This window comes from Dipodomys merriami, unplaced genomic scaffold, assembly GCF_024711535.1.
Source record: "Dipodomys merriami isolate MVZ:Mamm:240054 unplaced genomic scaffold, mDipMer1.0.p SCAF_12, whole genome shotgun sequence".
Lineage (NCBI taxonomy): Eukaryota > Metazoa > Chordata > Mammalia > Rodentia > Heteromyidae > Dipodomys > Dipodomys merriami.
Genome location: NW_027202493.1, coordinates 28,632,746 through 28,653,810, shown reverse-complemented (window position 1 = coordinate 28,653,810; position 21,065 = coordinate 28,632,746). Strand labels below are relative to the sequence as shown.

At 34.6% G+C, this 21,065-nt stretch overlaps 1 protein-coding gene across 2 annotated transcripts in view; it reads left to right on the top strand.

Annotated features, from left to right (window-relative positions):
• The window catches only part of Wdr17 (WD repeat domain 17), a 66,831-nt gene that overhangs the window by 42,330 nt on the left and 3,436 nt on the right, over nucleotides 1–21,065 (top strand). For both annotated transcript variants that reach the window (XM_070015988.1, XM_070015986.1), the window contains 16 exons: nucleotides 281–430; nucleotides 510–640; nucleotides 1,178–1,303; nucleotides 2,130–2,285; nucleotides 3,500–3,564; nucleotides 6,002–6,134; nucleotides 6,611–6,702; nucleotides 7,676–7,775; nucleotides 8,376–8,515; nucleotides 10,709–10,729; nucleotides 12,814–12,925; nucleotides 15,222–15,363; nucleotides 15,888–15,990; nucleotides 17,542–17,643; nucleotides 20,437–20,535; nucleotides 20,839–21,019. In XM_070015988.1, coding sequence (XP_069872089.1) covers nucleotides 281–430; nucleotides 510–640; nucleotides 1,178–1,303; nucleotides 2,130–2,285; nucleotides 3,500–3,564; nucleotides 6,002–6,134; nucleotides 6,611–6,702; nucleotides 7,676–7,775; nucleotides 8,376–8,515; nucleotides 10,709–10,729; nucleotides 12,814–12,925; nucleotides 15,222–15,363; nucleotides 15,888–15,990; nucleotides 17,542–17,643; nucleotides 20,437–20,535; nucleotides 20,839–21,019 — 1,853 coding nt within the window. The remainder of the gene's footprint in view (nucleotides 1–280; nucleotides 431–509; nucleotides 641–1,177; nucleotides 1,304–2,129; nucleotides 2,286–3,499; nucleotides 3,565–6,001; nucleotides 6,135–6,610; nucleotides 6,703–7,675; nucleotides 7,776–8,375; nucleotides 8,516–10,708; nucleotides 10,730–12,813; nucleotides 12,926–15,221; nucleotides 15,364–15,887; nucleotides 15,991–17,541; nucleotides 17,644–20,436; nucleotides 20,536–20,838; nucleotides 21,020–21,065) is intronic.

Below are 21,065 nucleotides of genomic sequence, written 5' to 3'. Positions count from 1 at the left end.
TAAAATGTAATTGCAGAATTTTCATTCAGGACTATTTAATTTTTAATAATTATATATTTATGTTATCGAAAGTATTAAGTAATATATTACAGTTTTATATTTTCAGTCTCAATTTTAATTAAATGCAGGCAGAAAGTTGACCTCTAAGACTCTCCCTTATTCTCATTTCTTCATCATTTCAATTCTGTAGAAGATTAATGAAGTATACATAAATTTTCCTTTTCAATATTTTGAATAATTTTCAATTATTTTGAAAATAAGTTGGTTTGTTTTCTATCAGGCTTAACATGTCACCCAAGTCGTCCCTTCACCATGGCCTCTTGCTCCCGTGATTCCACAGTGCGACTCTGGTCATTGACATCTTTAATCACTCCTTTACAAATAAACGTTGTGGCTGACAGATCCTGGGAGGAAATTATCGGGAATACTGGTATTGAACATATTAAATTTTATAATTAAACAATACTTTGTAAGACGTATTTACTCACTACATCGCATCTCTGCTTCAGATCATGCTCTTGAACAAGGCACTCCTCCTCTATTGTGTGGGAAAGTGTCAAGAGATATTAAGCAAGAAATAGAAAAGCTAACTGGTAATCCTCGAGCAAAAAAATTAAGATGGTTTTCAGAATGTTTATCAGTAAGTATTGTTGCAATTAAACGTAAGCCTTATCCCTTTATCTAAACTGAACCACCAAAGTTCTGATTCATTGTGGCTCAAATATTATGTTTAAATATGATTGTATTTTACTGAGACAAAGTATTATGTTTAAATATGTAGCTTCCAGCTCTATATGCTTTAAGAATATCCATATATTCACAGTCATCAACCCAATTGATTTGTTCTCTTTTTAGCACACTCTGTATAGTAGAAGAAATCAAATGTTGCCTGTTATGCAGTAGTGCCTGCCTTTCACCCCAGCATTTGAGGGTTGGGCCAGCAGTAGGGTTATGAATTGACAGCCAGCTACTGTATAGTAAGGAAAAGGAGGTGAGGAAGTGAGGGAGGGAAGAAAGGGAAAAATATAAAATGAGAAATAATAAATGAGATAATGTAGTTACCTATCATCTAAATAATTAGATTAGAATACATGAATCTACCTTATAGATGAATCTATAATATCATGGGAGGTTTTATTCACTCTGCTATCTGTATTTATTCTGTTTCAACTTTTAGCCTCCAGGTGGCAGTGACAATTTATGGAATTTGGTTGCTGTGATTAAAGGACAAGATGATAGCTTACTTCCCCAGAACTACTGCAAAGGAATAATGCATTTGAAGCATCTGATTAAATTTAAAACTGTAAGTAAAATGTGCAATATGATGCATTTAGACAAATGGTAAGTAAGAAAATTAGAAGAAATAAGTATATACATAATTAGGTATGCTGAAATAAATGAACTCCACAGAGATAAATCTGTAAAACCAAGGACAGGCCAAAGCAGTCATAGCTTCCATAGCAGTTCATGATATTGTTCAAAGGTCACTTAAAACTTCTTCAAATCCTTTATCTTTCCTCTCTTACCAGGTGATGGCTCTGATTTAAGTCTCAGAGAAACTCATAGATTGGCATTGCTGTATTAAAAATGATCATGTTGTAGTGTTAATGAATGCCAATGTGGGATTAAATACTTCATACATGATACTTTATCCAATAGTAAAAACAAAAACGAGTCAGAAACCCAAAAGGAAAAAAATTAGTTTGTATATTTTTGATGAAATATTGATAGTTAACTGTTGGAACATAAAAAAATGTACCAGTAGTATAAATCTGATGGTTGCAGGAACAATTATTTTCACAAACAGGAATTATTTCTTAAGTCACAATCTTTTTTAGTGTAGGAGCCAAAGTGAACCAGTCATTTGTACATTCGCTAGAGACTTATATTCTCTTTAACTAAACAGGTATCACTTTGTCACTGACTTTTGCTCTTTTTATTTCTGTATAACCACCATACCTGGAGAATATTAAGGATGATGGGATACAGCCTCTCATCTCCCAGTACATATTCCCTATGGTGTTTAAAAATTATTGCTTTTTAAACTATGTGACTTCCAGTTCTATGTGCTTAAAAATATCAGCTGTCATAGAATAATTTTTTAAAATTACTGTTTTCTTTTTAACCAGTCTGAAGCTCAAGAGCTAACAACAGTCAAGATGTCTAAATTTGGTGGCGGTATTGGGGCACCTACTAAAGAGGAAAGGCTAAAGGAAGCTGCTGAAATTCACTTGAGATTAGGACAAATCCAGAGATACTGTGAACTTATGGTTGAACTTGGAGAGGTAATGTGCCACTAAAGTAAACTTAATCAGTCTGCTGTTGTATTCTAAAAATATGATTCATGTTAAATATTAAATGTAAGAAGCTTAATGTTTTTAGATCAAAGTGATTATCTGCCCAAATAATCCCAAGTTCTATACTTTAGAGCAGCTCATAGGACAGTAGTGTACAGGAGTCAGTGAAGGGAGGTCTCTAAACTAGCAGAACCGAAAGAGGAAGTTCAGAGGAAGCATGAGCCTCCCCTCTGGCAATTCTTCTGCATACTGGTCTTGGAGAAATACTGCCATAGGCTTTATAAGGTGATTTGGACAGCTTGTACGTTTTAATTCATGTAGTGGTAGTTCAAAATATATTTTTCTCATGTCTCTTGGAGTCTTGCACTCAGTACAAATATATGTTTTCAAGGAACAATCATAGCTGGGCGCCGGTGGCTCACGCCTGTAATACTAGCTTCTTAGGAGGCTGAGATCTGAAGATCTCAGTTCAAAGCCAGCCAGGGCAGAAAAGTCTGTGAGACTCTTAACTCCAATAAACAACTAGAAAACCAGAAGTGGCGCTGTAGCTCAAGCGATAGAGAGCTTGCCTTGAGCTGAAGAGCTGAAGGACAGCACCCAGGCCCAGAGTTCAAGCCCCACGACCAACAACAACAACAAAAAGAACAATCATAGTCAGTATTGACTGAATTATGAGCTTCTTGAATACCAGTCTAATTTTTGAAAATAGAACAAATACTATTAATTATAAAGGCAGAAACAAAATTTATAAAAATGAGTAGGGAAAGAATAAAATATAAACAAATGACACATTTGTTCAATATAAATAAAATTAAAATAAAACAGTTCATTGCTAATTGAAAATGGATCAAATTATTCTGGTGTATTAGAAGATATGTCATAATATTTTCAAAATCTATATTTAGTTATTATTCCTTTCTTTATTACTCTTAGTTTCTGAGTCTATTTTTCTTTTTCTCTTTCAAATGCTTTTTCTTTAGCTCTGCTGTGGAATTTTCCCTAATAAATAAGATAATTTTATATATTTTTTATTTTATAATGTTATATTTATTCTGAGTGGGATCCATGAAGTAAAATGCAAAAAAAATGTGCCTAGAAATCTAGAACTACAAATGTGTATTACTATAACTATGACTTCATCAAGGTCTATTCACAATGCAATCAAAATGTACAATTGTTGCTTTTTTTCCCTGTTATTCTAGTGGGACAAAGCACTATCAATTGCACCTGGGGTATCAGTGAAATACTGGAAGAACTTAATGCAGAGGTAAGGCATGCCTTAATCTTTAAACAATCAATATAAATGTGGAAGCAGTTCTTGAGATTTCTTCTTATGTTCTAAATTTATAGGTAAATTTTTGTCTATTGAGCCAATAAGTCAATGAATAGGTAACAAATCATGTTCTAGTATTTGTCCTGACTTCTAATGATGACAGTAGAAGGCAAATCTCCTCATTTAAATGTACATAAGAAAGACCAACAAGCATTATGACTACACTACTATTATATTGGAACTGAAATGTAAATGGGAAAATTTTCTGAAGGTTATCAAACACTTTACAGAATACTATTGTAATCATAAATATTCTCCCGGAGACACTAATTTTCATCAAGCCCTCTTCTTGGACTGATAGTAGGGAATGGTCTGAATAAGGAATAAATATGACTAAATATCTTTGCAGTAGAAGGTCATAAATCAAGAAAGTTTTTTTCATTATCAGTTTCATAGGACTGCTGTAGTAAATTACCACAATCTGGGTAGCTTAAAATGAATCATTGTGTTCTGCAGCCAATCTGGAGGCTCAAAGTCCAGTCAGTTTTCTGGCAGAGAAAGCCCTTTGTGGAGACACTCAGAAAGAGTCAGCCGCATGCTTTCTCCAAGTTTCTAGTGGCTGCCAGGGGTCTTTGGCATCTCTTAATTTATAGATATATCAAGAGCCTCTGCCTCCCTTCGTACAGCATCATCCTTGTGTCTCAAGTTTAGAATGTCTTTTTCTTATGAAGACACCAATCATACTGGATTTAGTGCCTACAATATAGTTCCCTATTAATTTAATAAATTGCATAAGCAAAGATTCTATATCCACATATGTACATTTGTGGGTCCCATAAGTTAGGACCACAACACATCTTTTGCAGAACACCTTTCACTCCATACACATGATTATTCTCCATTCTATACTATCCTATTCAATCAGCAACTATTTATTTAACATCCACTATGTAGCACTGTTGTGCTAGGTGGTAAAGTACTATTGATACTTCTAGCAGTACAAAATGGTGATACTGGAGTTTTAACTTGAGGCCTTGTGTTTTACAGACAGGCACTGTACTGCTGAGCCATGCTTCTAGCCCTTTTCTGTGCTGGCTATTATTGACACTGGGTATCACAACCTGATCAGGTGCATGACTGGGCTATGTCTACGTAGGACTTCTCAGTGTACCTGGAATAACAGGCATGTCCATTTGCGCCCAGAACCTTTTGTTGAATTGGAGTCCTGTGGCCTTTCCACCCATGATAGGCAGAAACTTTGGTCCTTCTAACATCTGCCTCCCTCACAGCTTAGGTGGATAGATGCTTGCCACTGAGCCCACCTATGTGTTAAGAAGGGGTCTTGCACACTTTTCTGCCCAAACTGTCCTTGAACCACAATCCTCCCATTCTTGGAGAAAAAATAATATTTTTTCTTACAGGAAATAATTTAGGAAAAAGTCCTGTTGTTATTCCTGTACACAAATAAAAAAATCCAGAGCCTACAACTTTGGTCATGGTGGGGGGGGGGAGAAGGAGGGAGGTGGAGGAAGGACGAGCTAGTGGGAGAACAAGGGAAGGATTAACAATGCTTGAAAAGAAATGTACTATTTTCCTTACTCATGTAACTGTAACCCTTGTGTACAGCATCTTTACAATAAAATAAAAATTTAAAAAATCCAGAGCCAAAGCATGAAATCTAGAAATGTTTCTATTTTGCCATGGGCTAGGGAAGTAGGCTCTTCCACAGCACCAGCTCTCCTAACAGAAAGTTAAGCAGGAGGTTTTTTTCTAGCCTTCAGATTCCCAGAATTCCGGATACATCTGAAGTTCTATAATCACACAACACATTGTGAATGTTACTGCTTGACCTCTAACAAGGTCAAGTGAGCAAGTCTTGTTTATTTCACAAGACATCCTATGAACCTCAAAATCTTTATGAATTTATCCAAGATAAAGGTATTCAATTTACATGACTGTAACTTGCAGAATTAGTATACAGATGATCTGATATTCTGTATCGTTGTTGGAATACTTTTCTAGCATCTTGCAATATGAATAAGCTTCTATCATGGTGCATTTCATATGTAGGCATCTATAGTATTAACATGAAAATGCCCTTAGATATATTGTGACAGAGAAAACCTGATGCAGGCTTGTGCATTTGAACTGAAAATAAGGTATAAATAAGAGAACAGATGGGAAAATTTGTTCTAGGTAAAGTAACTAAAAGGTGGAGGCTGCAGTTGGAATATAGGAGCTGGTGGGAGTTAAGCGAGTAGCCTCGAGGCAACAATGAGGAGTTTTAGGGCTTTTTAAAAATGTTCAGCTTTTTGATTTCTTCATCCAAAGAATATCAGAAGTTATTAAGGGTTTTCAAACAGAGTTATTCAGACAGAGTTTGAAATTGTTATGTCCATTTAATACAGTAAATATGCCCTTATTTTATTAGGAGAGCTGACCAGCTAATCCAGGAAGATAAAGATGATGTCATTCCATACTGCATAGCCATTGGGGATGTGAAAAAACTAGTCAACTTCTTTATGTCAAGAGGTCAGCTCAAGGAAGCCTTACTTGTTGCACAGGTACAAGCACCTAAGCATACTAACCACACTGGCTGAGGGGTGGGCTAAGAAGAAGGAGAAAATTGCATTGATTTGCCGTTATATAGTTGACACTCATTCATGGCTGGAACTTCTTCCCTAACTTTTCCTGCTTCAACATTCTAGTCATGCTATCTTTACTTTGGTCACCCTGAATCTCTTTTAAATCTTTCTGAACTTACAAGCATCCCTGAATTTTGAACTGTTCACACAGTTCTGACTACAATAAACTATGTATTTCAACAATTTTTTTAGAAACATAGTTGTATGAAGTTCTATATTGGTGCCCACAATCGAGTTAACATATAATTTGATTCTAAAATTCCAAAGTTAATTCCAAACCATACTATAAATTTCAAACGTGGTACAAATGTAAAATTTGCTGAAAACAATAAGCAGAAGTCGAATGGTTATCAACATATCGCTAAAGATTAATTAGAGGCTTACCTAAATTCTAGGCGGCATGTGAGGGAAATATGCAAACATTACATCCTTCTGCAAGCAAAGGAGCTTCAAATTCGGAAGATGTCTACAAGGAAGACTTTAATGAGTGAGTGATTTATTCCTTATGTGGGGTTAATACTTTTATGGCTGATTTCCACTAGTCAGAGGCTAGTTTTGGAAGCTAGTTTATTTTCCTCTATATAATGAGGAGCTGCTGCTTTATGCTTACTGCCTTACTCACAATGATTTGGTTCCATGCATTGCTTTTAGACAATCAAAACACAATAAAAGGCCCTAAATACTTAAAAACTGACCAAGCCATGCTGGCAAGGGAAAGTAGTGATGAGAAAATAAAATGTGTTTCACTGTAAAGTCAGTACCTGTAATCTTCAGTCATGTCCATAATCCCATAATCCCATGATACCACAGAATAGCATTCATTCCTCTTCTCAAGAAGAAATGCAAATATTTAGCAAAAGAAGCAGAAGTTAGAATCTGTCATCCTTTTAACCTTACCTGAGTTTAATTCTACTTCCCTGACTACTTTTGTTGGCTCCTACTCAGGCCTTCAACAGTAGGAAATATAAATGTTTGGAATGCTCATGAAGTAGAAAAGGATCACCAAATGAGAAGCAGACACCGTGCCAGGACCAATGTCTCCTGGTTTTTGCTGCAGTTTCCGAACTTGGTATTAAAGACCTAATAATGTACACAAGACAGATTTGGACACCACTTATAATTTTAAAATGTCATCTCAGCCTGTAATTCTTCTAAGGATCAGATGCCCAAGTAGTTTAGTCACAAACAATGCAGAGTGGAGATATTTAAAACTCAAGCTTTTCTTCTGACAGTCGTAGAGATTGAGACTGATGACAGAATGATGACATCATACACTGGAAAAAGTCTGCTTTCTGACTTGTTTCTTTCCAAATTAGAGTTTAAACCTAATTGTGGATGTAAATGGCATCCTATTTGGTCCCTTTATCACCTTTAAAAAGAATATGTGTTCATTTCATTTTTATGATGGAATTATGTATTAATACAGGGTTTTGTTATTGTTGTTGTTGTTTCCTTTCTAGACTCCTATACAAAGTCAGTAAAGAGCTGGCAGAATGGTATTTTCAGGATGGTCAAGCTGTATTAGCTGCATGTTGCCATCTAGCTGTAGACAATATCGAGGTACAACATTTCAAATTGGTGTATGACTGCAACACCCTTAAATGTGTGATGGTGTTTGAGAGAAAGATAAGGTGATTTCTGTGTAAGAGCTGGCTTTGTATACTTCTAAGCTTAAATAATTTCATGTCAAATTAGCACACATATACTATAGTTTATGGGTATACTATACTACAGATTATGAGTTCTCTTGTTTTATTTATTTTTATCATGTGATACATACTTATAATGACATTCAGAATAATTTATAGCTGTTGTATAGTCTCATAGAAGCTTTTAAGATTTTATATTTTTTGATAGAATTAATAACATATTGTGAATGTTACACTGTATTATTAAATCATTACAAGAGTAGATCAAACAATTATAAAGTCTTCTAAATTCTGAACTGATACATTTTTCCTGTATGTGCCCTTATCATCTTTTCCATCAACATTGCAATTACTCTTACATAGATAATTATAGGACTATTATAATCAATATTTTATAAGAATAATTGATTTATAGGTTAATACTACTTTATCTACTTTATGAGCTTGGAAGGGAATGATGATCCTACCCAGCATCTATGCAACTGAAGAAATTATTTTCTTATTGAGCAAGCTTGCTATGGCATACCTAATCCGAGGAAATGAACTGGAGTTGGCAGTCTGTGTGGGCACCGTGCTAGGTGAATCTGCATTACCAGCAACCCACTATGCCCTAGAATTGCTGGCAAGAAAATGCATGATGATTCCAATATGGTAAGATTTTTGTTTTAATGAACAGAATCATCTTTTATTTACAGCATGCATTGTAAAAACACAATCAGTTGCACCTGAAAAGATATGTGCTGAGAGAACATGAACTCCCTCTTTATAAAAAGATATACTAATGGGAGGAGTGATGACAGGAGACTAAAGTAATGAACTAGCATGATGATATAATGAAACTACTATGAGCCCTTCTTAATGTAATTCCTTCATGCTTCATGCTCTTAAAGTGCTTTGAGATAATACACGTGTACGTCTTAAGATTATAGGACCACAAATCTCCACATCAAAATTTTGCATACCTACCCTTATTATAAAAAGGTCTTGTATCTAGTTAAGGCTTAAAATATAAAATCACTTTTGTAATAGAAAACAATAAATAGAAGGTTTTGCTGGGGACATAGAATGGAACCTCTCCCCAAATTTAGACAAGACATCAAAAAAAAAAAAAAATAAGAAAGATCCTAGAAAATACCCTGGGGCGAATTGAAAATCTAGGTCAAAGCAATTCTCCTTCAGATCTGCACAGCCCTGTTCTTGTGTCAAATCTGTCATTATGATAAAGTATCTTGTATTTAATAGATGGTTGCTGAATAAAGATGAATTTAGATTTTTTTCTTTCCCCCAAAGTCTTAGGATCTCAATAAGTTTCAAAAAGAACCTTGTTAGGATTTTGACCTTTTTCCATCATGTAGCTAAGCATATGATCAGAGTTAAGATGAAACTGTATAGGTTACTGTAACTATAACAGTGATTAGTGATAGATGACTAATACCTGCATAGCACTTACTATATGCTAAATACTATTCAAAGCACTTCATGTAATAGTAATAGTAATAAACCATTACTTCCTATGAGTTAGATAGTCATTTGCCTCAGATCTCAGTAAATGATAGAGCTATTTTTCAAAGCTTCAGAAAATATCTCTAAAGTGGATTTTTAGTGTTAGAATGTATCACTTAATCTGTGGCTAACTTAGGAAAAAGGCAGACTTTCCATGGTGCTTTTTAAAAAATTATCTTTTAAGTAGTTGTACAAAACAGTTGCCATTTAACAAAGCAGTTTATTAATACAATGCATTTTTATAAATATTGCCTTTTGTCAACCATCTCTCTCAGTCTACTCCCTCCCTCATTTTTCTTAATTTTGTAGAATATTCTTTGAATATTTTACTGCTTTCTCTCCCTCTTCTCCTTTAATTTTTCTACACCTACCTTTCGAGTACCCATTACCTGGTGCTTATTTTGCTGAACTTTGCCTTTCTAAAGAATTACATGATTTGAGTTTTCCTTTGAATTTACCATATTTCAGTTAATCCATTTGTACATGCTTGCCTACCACCTAATGTATTTACTTTTAAGTTTATAAGCTAAATCTAGCTTTTACATATAAGAAGTAACATGCAACTTTTGTCTCTCTAGACCTGACTTATTTTACTCAATATAATCTTTTCCAGGTCTTTCCATTTCCTTACCAGTAGTGCAACATGATTCTTTTTAGTGGACTAGTAAAATTCTATTGTGTAGATATACCACATTTTCTTGATCTATTCATCATCCATTGAGGGGCGTCTGCACTGATTTCATAACTTGGCTAAGGTGAATCATACTGCAATGAACATGGTTGTGGTGATGGCCTTAGTACTTTTTGTCTGTATACTGGAGTTTTGGAATGAATTCAGTAATCTTGTGGTGGCTCATATCTTACAATCATGTTAGACCCCAAAATATAGTGCTACCCTACCATCAGCCTTATGTACTTATGTACTACTGAGTTCTCCTGTCAAAAGTTATAATACCTAGTTACATGGTCATAATTACTGACCTTAGGCCAATCCCAAATGTGGTAAGTCCATCTCAGTTTAGTCAGTGGTTACTTTCATTTAAAAAAACTTCTATTAATTTATAGCTCCTTCTGCAAAGTTCCTCCTTTATATAGTCTTAGGTATGTCTACCAGAAACTAAGTTCAAACTCTGAAATATGTGATGATGATTAGGCTAATTTCCAAGAGAAATCTGTAGCCTTGATGGATACCTAAAGATTAAAAGTAAACCAAAAATAGTATACAGTTTAAAAAATATTCATAATTTTGTAAATTGAAAATGAGTCATCTATATCTAGTTACTGATAAAGATTTCATTCTTTATGTTGATAATATATTAATATTTAATACTTTACTTTTAGCTTTCCATCTGTTGGATACAGGTACTATCCAGTTTTAAGTGTGTTTATTTTAAAAATTGTAAGAATTGTTTAAATATTCAATACTTACTTAAATATTTATTTTGAATATTTAAATGTTGTATCTACCTTAATAAGTGCACATTATTCACATTGTTGTACATTAGTTTCCCTTCAGATCATAGAAATCCTTTGTCTTGTTTTACAGTACATCAATTTATATCTAGTATATAATTTATAGTAAATAAAACCTAGTTACAGAGTTGTAAGAACAGTTCTTATAATCTAAGTACATGACTTTATAATCTCTCATACAATAAGTTGTGTGTATCTTTCTATGCTATCAAATAATAGCTAACTCTGATACCAAACTAATCCACTCTTCTGACTAAAATTAAGAGTTTGGAACATTTGATTCAGCTTTATCATTTCAGAAACACAAATATATCCATAGTGTACATCTCCCCATAATACACTAAATTTTCAAAAACATATTGAATTAAAAAATCAGAACTTACTATATATTTCATTATGGTAGGTGTAATCTGTGGTTGATAGAAGTTAAAATATAGTTTTAGCAAGGCTGATCACTATATATCATGTACATTATTTTCAATGCAATAAAATTTTGGTATTAACATTTATAAGATTATTTCTTTGTTGCTTTGTATGCCCCTCCCCCACAGTATAACCCCTGCTTTCACTGTATTTCATGTCGGTATAATTTGTGGAGGGGAAGGGGAAAAACAAATCGTTTAAATAGGGATACAGGTGAACCCATTGCAACAATGAGATGTACAAGTCGTTATGTCAAAAACGAATTTTACAGGGCTGGGAAGGTGGCTCAGTGGTAGAGCGTTTGCCTTGCATGCCTGAGGCCCTGGGTTCGATTGCTCAGCACCACATAAGTAAAAAGAAAAAAAGCCAGAAGTGGCGCTGTGGCTCAAGTGGTAGAGTGCTAGCCTTGAGCTGAAGAGCTGAGGGACAGCGCCCAGGCCCAGAGTTCAGGCCCCACAACCGGACCCAAAAAACAAAACAAAACAAAACAAAAAAACCGAACTTTACAACTTTGGTGGGGGGGGGGATTAGATGTGGGGGACAGGGGGAGGATGGGAAGGGATGGAAAGGGGAAACAAAGGAGGAGGCTACAATGCTTGATAAGAAATGTACTCATTATCTTGCCCAGGTAATTGTAACCCCTCTGTACAGTATTTTCACAATAAAAAAAAAAAAAGATTTTGGTATTAGGCAGGCACTGGAGGCTCATGCCTGGTCCTAGCTACTCAGGAGGCTGAGATCTGAGGATCACAGTTCAAAGCCAGCCTGGGCAGGATAGTCTGTGAGACTCTTATCTCCAATTAACCACCAGAAAACCAGAAGTGGCACTAGCTGAGGGATGGCACCCATGCCCAGAGTTCAAGCCCCACAACCGAAAAAAAAAAGATTTTGGTATTATAAAATACATTCTATTTTTCACAGTTTTTAGAAAGAACAAGTAAACTACTCTATATGTCTTATTAAACAAGGATTTACCTGGCCAATACTAATATTTCTAATGTGATAGCTCACATTTTATTCTAAAAATCATAACATAAACCTAATTTAAAATATTACTATTTTAGGAGTTTGATGTGTATGTCTTTCTTTTCATTTTGGATTTACACCAGAAGTTTCAAACTACACCTAATAGTTGTCTTTATATTCTTAAGCCTTTCTCACATTAAAATAAAATGATTTATTCACATTAATGACTTTTACTTTGTCTTCACAAGCAAGCTGAAGAGCTTCCTTTTCTAGAGTCCCTCATTCACAGCCTTATAAATTCTCATTTGAAATATCACCTACTCTAAACTTAGGCTGACTATTAACATATGAAATTCTTGAAAACTAAACAATAGCTTGAATCACTGAAAATTGTGGGGGGTTTTTTCCCAGTTATCGTGAATATAGGCAAACAATCTAAAACCAGTGATTTGAGAGGTTTACACAAAAAGTATCTGTAGATATTTTAATGTTTAGTACCTTAACATGTGTAAGCCCTCTTTTGAAAATTATGTTATTTTTAGAGTATTTCCTCATGAAAGTTTCTCTTTTTACTATATGAACAGGAATTTGGCAGCTGATCTCCTCCTAATGATTCCTGACAGTGAGCTGCATTTAGTAAAACTCTGTGCTTTCTACCCAGGGTGTACTGAAGAAATAAATGATCTCCATAAAAAGGTAGGCAATGATAGTACAGATCAGTTTGTAATACAGTGTCATGAGATAATTAATTTTATATTCAGGCAAAAACATAAATGTGCAGAAAAATACAAATATGTGGTCCCTTTGGCTTACTTAAAAATTCAGCAAGAATGATATCATTAAGAAGTAACATTTATTTGTCTTTTTTCTAAGGTTTTACAAATATTTTAAATTAATCATAATTCATAAATCTATAGAAGCATGAAAAATAAGGTTTTTAGGTTTTACTTTACAAAGAATACAAACTCGTAGAAGAAAGAAACTTGCTCAAATGATTTAAAGGTGGAGTAAAATTTTAGTAGGTCTCTTATGTCCCAGATGCCTTCATCTGAGTGGAGGCATATAATAGCTTTTCAAAACAGATGACGTTAGATCTTGAAAAACATTCACGATGCAATGCAAACCTTGTACATTATTCTAAAGTTATTAAAAACTATGCCTTTATAAAATATAGTAACCTATATATTAACATTATATATAAAAATAAAAATGTCTAACAGTAGGAAGATAGTTTATAAAACTTCTAGCATATCCCTATACTTTTGTGCTACTAGTACATGTATAATCTCATTTTAAAATTACCATGAATGAACACACTTTTTGTAGCATAGCTATTGAAATGCCTATAAGAAAAATTATATGTAGACCTTTCCTCTGTAGGTGAGTGACCCTATTCATTGAACAGTATACACTTATTAAATATTGTATTCATATATATAGATAAAAAGTGTATAGAGGTAAAGTATCTGGATAGGTGTGTAGGTGTATGTGTGTATATGTGTGTGTGAAATAAGGGAATGTACTTGAGATAGGATAAGTGTGCAAAGTTAATCTAACCAGTAGAATCTAAGAGTAAGAGAGATTTTAATTCCTGTATATACCTATGTTACAAAATTGGTTTGTAAACATAATTGCGAATTTTACATTGAAACTACAGTGGATATGGAAGGAGGTAGGAGGGTTTTCTTTATATTGTGCAATCATTCTGTAGTGTTTGTATGCTAAAATGTTCCCTTAAGCAAAGAATAAGGATGTTAAAATGAACACTTATAGAGGCTAAATAACAACATAAATTATACAGAATTAGTACTATTTATTTTTCTTAATGGTACAGGGGATTGAACAGGGCTTTGTGCTCATATTGACATTTGTACTCAAGCTGACTTTTTGCTGGTTTAATTGGAGATATGAGTCTCACGGACCTGCTTGGGTTGACTTCAAACTGCATTCCTCAAATCTCATCCTCCTGAATAGCTAGTATTATAGGCGTTAGCCACCAACACATGGCATATTATTTTTTTTGTAGTTGGCAAATAATAGTTGTATATACACCTATAGAGTAAAAGTGATACTTTCTTATATCCAATAATGGTAGAAAAATCAAGCCAGAGATATTATATACCTATTTCTTGAAATACTTATCATTCCTTTGTGGCAAGATCATTTAAAGTCTTTGATCTATATTGAAACATATGCTATTAATTATCATTGTATTTCCATGCAGCTAAAATATATTCAGAACTTCATCCTTCTATAACGTTTTACCGTAGACCTATCCCAAAGACCTGGGCAAGAACAGTATTCACCTTGTCTTTATTATATATTCTGAAAAACATATGATCAATTTCTTCTTAAATGTGGAGCTCTTTGGAAAGATGAATGAATATTTGCAAACATGTTAATGATTGTACAGTTTCACAAGGAATGTACAAAAATGATGTTAGTGTAAACAATTTGGGGATTCTAATACAGGAAAAGAATTTCTCCTATTCTATTTGAGATCATGAAAGTAAGAGTGTCAGGAACTTTTCTGCCCAGGCTAGCTTTGCATTATAACCCTCAGATCCTCCTCAGAAACTCCTCAGATTACAGTGCAAGCCACCAGTACCTGGCTTTGTTTATATTTTCTTTTTTTACAGTAAAAAATTTAATATACATTTATTTTCATACTGTAATAATGAAATTTCATGAGCCAAAAGGTGTTCAATTTTAGAGCCTGACATTTCTAGCCTCCTTGAATTAAAGTGCTTTGGCCTGGAGGCTAGGTGAACTTACAATGTAGAAGACATGTGATGCTGAACTGTCATATTTACCATGAATGCTGATGTTGCTTTTGTCTGTATATTTAGTTCAAAAATAACTAATTCAGCAGATTCTGGGCAACTCTAATAAAGTGAAAGAAACTGGGTATATGGCAATGTTTAATATTTATTCAACTGCTTTTGTCCCAATATATCTTAGTAACATTGCTATTAAATCAATTATTTTCTAGTGCAAGCTACCCACAGTAGAGGAATGTCTGCAATTAGCTGAGGCAGCCCATGCAGATGGCAATGTATTTGAAACTATAAAGTATTACCTACTAAGTCAAGAGCCTGAGAAAGCCCTTCCTATTGGTATTGACTTTGTCAAAGGTAAGTTTCTAGCTGGTAGTATAATTTTAAAAAATTTACATCTATTTGGTCTGTTAACTCATTTGTATAATCAGTACTTGCTGTCATAGATTTTCAAAGAGAGATTACTGATATGAAAATATCCCGGGGCTGGGAAGGTGGCTCAATGGTAGAGAGCTTGCCTTGCATGCCAGAGGCCCTGGGTTCGATTCCTCAGCACCACATAAGCAAAAAGAAAAAAGCCGGAAGTGGCGCTGTGGCTCAAGTGGTAGAGTGCTAGCCTTGAGCTGAAGAGCTGAGGGACAGTGTCCAGGCCCAGAGTTCAGGCCCCACGACTGGACCCAAAAAAAAAAAAAAAAGAAAGAAAAAGAAAATATGGATCCCTTCTGATTTTATGGTATGGGGAATTGAGAGACAGTGAATAGAAAATACTGTATAGAGACAGGATAGAGTGGCAGGGAATTAACTGTAGAACACAATAATTGGAGGAACAACTTTTGAAACCATTATTTCGAAGCATCTTTGACTTGGTCTTATTCTGCCAGAATACATCAGTAGTTCAAATTGGACATTGGACACCATCTACCCTGCACTTGACCTACTGAGTTATATTCGTACTGAAAAGTTAATCATGCATGCATGTACTGAGTGAGTACTTTTTGAGTCAATGCAATGTTTTAAAATGGTACTGAGGGGGCTGGGAAGGTGGCTCAGTGGTAAAGCGCTTGCCTTGCATGCATTAGGCCCTGGGTTCGATTCCTCAGCACCACATAAGCAAAAAGAAAGAAGCCGGAAGTGGTGCTGTGGCTCAAGTGGTAGAGCGCTAGCCTTGAGCTGAAGAGCTGAGGGACAGCGCCCAGGCCCAGAGTTCAGGCCCCATGACCAGACCCCCCAAAAAAAAACAAACAAAAAAACGGTACTGAGATAAAGGAAGAGTATTGTTTGGGGCAGTGGTTACACTTGAAGAATAATTACATTTGACTTTTTGTAATATTCTTAATAAAAATTCTGAAGTCAGCTGGAAATGTATAGTAAATATTTGCAGTGTTATTCAGTAATATTTAGTGTGTGAGCTTATATATTTGTGTGTATAGACACTTGAACACACAAACACACCTGAATCAACAAAGGCTAATTCATCAGTTTCTAGATGGTTGAAGATATCAAATTCTCAAGAAATAAATATCATATTTATGAAATAGTCATAGTATGATGGTAGGAAATACACAGGATAGAAAGCAGAAATGAGTACTGTTCTTAAGTTCCATCCTAGTACTGATGGCTCACACCATAATCTTAACTACTCAGGAGGCTGAACCTGGAGGATGGCAGTTCAAAGCCACTCCATCTACAATTAGCCCAAAAGAAAGCTTGACTGGAGGTGCATCTCGAGGGTGGATAATTGAAAATACCTAGCCAGAATTTTTTGCAAGGCCTGCATTCAAGTACCAGTACCAGTACCAGTACGTGTGTATACACAAACACACACACACACACACACACACACACACACACACAAAATACCACTTAAAGACATTGCTGTTCATGTAACAAAAGCTCAGGAGATGTGGATATATTTTGTAAGAAAATATTCAGGATTTTTATTTTTGTTTCAATACATAAAAATGATAAGACAGCATTTCCTACAGTCTACACAATTTGCTATGAATTCTTAAATCTGACAAAAGGAGTAAGTTAAAGATAAAAAGCATAAAAAGTCAGAAGATGACAACTTTGGTGGGGGGGGGCGGGGAGGACTGGGTGGGGGGCGAGGATGGGAAGAGATGGGAAGGGGAAACAAAGGAGGAGGCTACAATGATTGATAAGAAATGTACTCATTATCTTGCCCATGTAATTGTAACCCCTCTGTACAGTATTTTCACAATAAAAAATAAATAAAAAATAAAAAATAAATAAAAAGTCAGAAGATGACTGGGGGTATGAGTCAACAATAGAGCAATATTTGCTTAGTTTGTGTGAGAAACTGGGTTCAAGTCCTAGAATAGCAGTGTCCCCGCCCTCAAAAAAGAAAACCAACAAAGACAATCAGGATTAGTGAAAAACAAGCAAGGAAGTGTTAAATCCTACTTAATAATAGCTTTATTTTCCATTAAAATATATGATGTAGCACATATGTCTAAAAAGTACATGAACTATATACAAATTGTAGAGCTAAAATGTATGTGTATTCTCTTTTAGAGCTCGAAATGAGTTATTAATACTATGTGGTTATATTGGTGCATTATTGGCTATCAGGAGACAGTATCAAAGCATTGTTCCAGCACTTTATGAATACACAAGGTAAAAAGAATACTTCTATCATAAAATTAGAGAAATATATTTTGCCAAGATAGCCTTCAACCGAATCAGAAGGCAATAAATACATTACTATAGTATTATTTGTTCCATGTATAATTGCAATAAGGAAAAATTAATTATATTAATTAAGATGACTTTAGGCCATAAATGATGAAAATTCTAATATTAGCTTATGTACATGGATATATTGGTCATATATGTGAGGAAATTTCAGACAGGTATTCTAGCACTGTTGAAACTGTTCATTGATTCCTTTAAAGTCCTAGACTCTTCCTACTTTTTACCCTGACATTCTTGGATTCTTTCTTCATGATTAAAAGATAGCTGCTAAATCTCCAAATATTATATCCATTCTCCAAGCAGGATAGAGGCAAGGGTGAAGGATAGAGACTGCAAACCACTTTCTGCAGACAAGACTATTTTATTCAGGAAGGAAATTCCTCCTTAGGTATTCATGCCTGCATTTCAGTGGACATAACTCTGTAATGTTACCTTCAAAATAAGATGGACACTATGTTTACTTTCCAGTCACTATGGTGGAAAAGTAAAAAATAAAAGGTATATGTGACCAGCAGGTAACTTTTATACTCAACACTTAAGTGTTTCAGACACATTTTCTAACAGCTTGCTGAATTTCAGCCACTATGCTTAAAATGTTTTCAAAAGTAATATTCAAGACTGACACAGAAGGATGTTGAGTTTGAGACCAGCCTGGGCTACCCAGTAGGTTTAAAATCAACCCAGGTTTCATAGTGAGACCCTGTCACAAAAAGTGAAGAATAATAAATTGAGCATCTTCCTTAAAAACCCATTTCCAAATCAGCTAGTTTACTAAACAGCATAGTAAATGACCTTATAATTTCCTGATGCTGAGTGTGGGCATAAGCATTTTTTCTGAGTGGTTTTTATTGGGAGCAGAAGATTACAAGAGAAATAGAAAGCTTCCTTTAAAAAACTATTTTATTATCTTTAAGTAATTGCAGAAAGGAGTTGGCATTTAAAGTAGCAATATGCCTTGATCAATGTCACACCTTTCAACATTCTCATCCACACCTCCAAATCACTCCTTCCCTCTCTTCTTAATTGTGTAGACTATACATGGGACTTTTGCATTCTCCTACCCTTTTCCTCTAATTCTCTCTCCCCTTCACCCCATTCTACCCCTTTCAAGTACCTGTCTCCTGGTGTTTAACTTTGTTAACTTTGACTTTGCCTTTCTAAGGAACTCTTCTGTTTGAGTTCCCCCTTGAATCTACCATATTTCAGTTCAAAGATTTGTAGACACTTGCATACCACCAAATGTAACAATTAATGTTTGTAAACTAATTCTAGCTTCCATAGATGGGGGGAAATATGCAACCTTTTTCTCTCTGGGGATGACTTACCTCCCATAACATGACTGTAATAAAGTTCTTTCCATTACTTTGCAAATGATATATTATTATTTCTAATGTATGAGTAAAGTTTCATTGTGTGTATATATATACCACATTTCCTTGATCCATTCATCCATTTAGGGCCATTTGAGCTGATCCCATACCTTGTCTATGGTGAATTGTGCTGCAGTGTTAGTTGTATTGATGACTTTATTGTATCCTGCTTTGTCATCTTTTGGATAAATGTCCAGAAGTAGAATTGCTGGCTCATATGGACCTATGTTCAATCTTTTGAGGAACCTCCAAACTGCTTTACAGAGTAGTTGAACAAGTTTATATTCCCACCAACAGTGTATTATGGTTCCCTAAACTTGTTCAAACTTTATCATCTCTTTTTCCCTCTGGTGAAAAAATAGCTGCTAGCTAATAGAGCTGAAACAATAATATAGAATTACCACTTTCAGGTTATTCAGGGAAAATTTATATCTATGCTGGTTAGCAGTGCAATCAAAATTGAAAAGCAACTTTCAACAATCTTAAAATGCAAGAATAATATGTAAGAATAATATGAAAGATATGTCCAGCTATTTGTAATCAGTAATGATAAAAGTAATTAGAAAATGGTTGCTTCAATTAATAAGGAGAATAAAACAATGGACTCTTACTTGAAAGGTAGGAGGGAGTCACGACAGTGCAGCTTAAGTTGAAGGAAACACTAAGAAATAAAAGGTTAAGAACTTAAAGAACTTCTCGGTGATGACAATTCTTCCTTTTCCTTCCTGTCTCCCTTCCCCCCCTTTTCCCCATGTCTCTATTCCACTTCTCTTCCCTCTCTTTTTTTCTTCCAGAAACATTGACATTTTTGTTTTTCCTATTCCCTCTGTGAAAAATAACTCCATTTTATATCTAGATATAACATATCATCTGTGTTTATATAGCAGTTGGCTAAACCCTGACCTTAATTCAGTCTTCTCAAAATTAAAATCATCTTTCCTCTCACATCTCTTTTTCCTGCACTTTTTTTCTTTTAATGGTGCCATTATCTGTACCATCAAAGATTCAATGATCAGGGTCATGTTGAAATGTTCTCACTCACTGTGGTCATTACTCAATGTTTCTGGGCTTGTCAACCATTCTCCATACATTATACAGCTCATTTACTTACATACTCAGTCACTCATCAAACCAGTGTTCCTTAAGCATGGGAGGCTTTCCAGGGACCTAAATTCTAAATAAGTAAGGGAGCATATGTGTATATGGGCTTGTGCCTATATAGTTATATTTCCATATGTATTTTGAACAATCATTGTCACATCAAAAGCCACAATTATTTAAGATCCATTTGCTTTTTGCATTTATTTTTTTATGTCAGATGTTAATATCATTTTTTACATTTCAGTCAGCTCTTAAAACGTCGAGTGGTGTCAGTACCTTTAAAACTTGAGCATCTTTCTGAGGAACTGGATGCATGGAGAGCTTGCACACAGCTCAGCAACCAGTGAGTGAATTTGACATAACAATTGAACTGTAGAGGAATTTACTACTATCAACAAAATCATTGGCAGAGTGTCACTTTTTCCATTTTAGCAAAATAATAAATGCTGATTTGTTAGCGTGTATTCAATAATGACGATGCTCCTTAAAAGACCTTTTTTTAAGGTCTTTGTGTTTCTATCTCTTTGGTCTTAATTTAATTTGCCTCCATCTATAAAGGAAAACTTAGTAATCATTAGTCTATTTCTAATCAGTCTCCATTCTTGATTCTACAAAAATGAAATTTTAACATCTGTTGAAAATATAGATCAGAAGATTCTTCATACACACCTCCTTCTGATTCTCAAAGAACAGTTTATGCAACTTTGCTGAAGAGACTGAAAGAAGAACCACTCGCAGGAATTATTGGACCAGATTATGTGACTGGATCAAATCTTCCCAGTCATTCTGATATTCACATCTCTTGTTTTACAGGATTAAAAATACAGGTACAATCTGTTAGATATAAAGTGTGCATTTCCTCTATTTATGTGT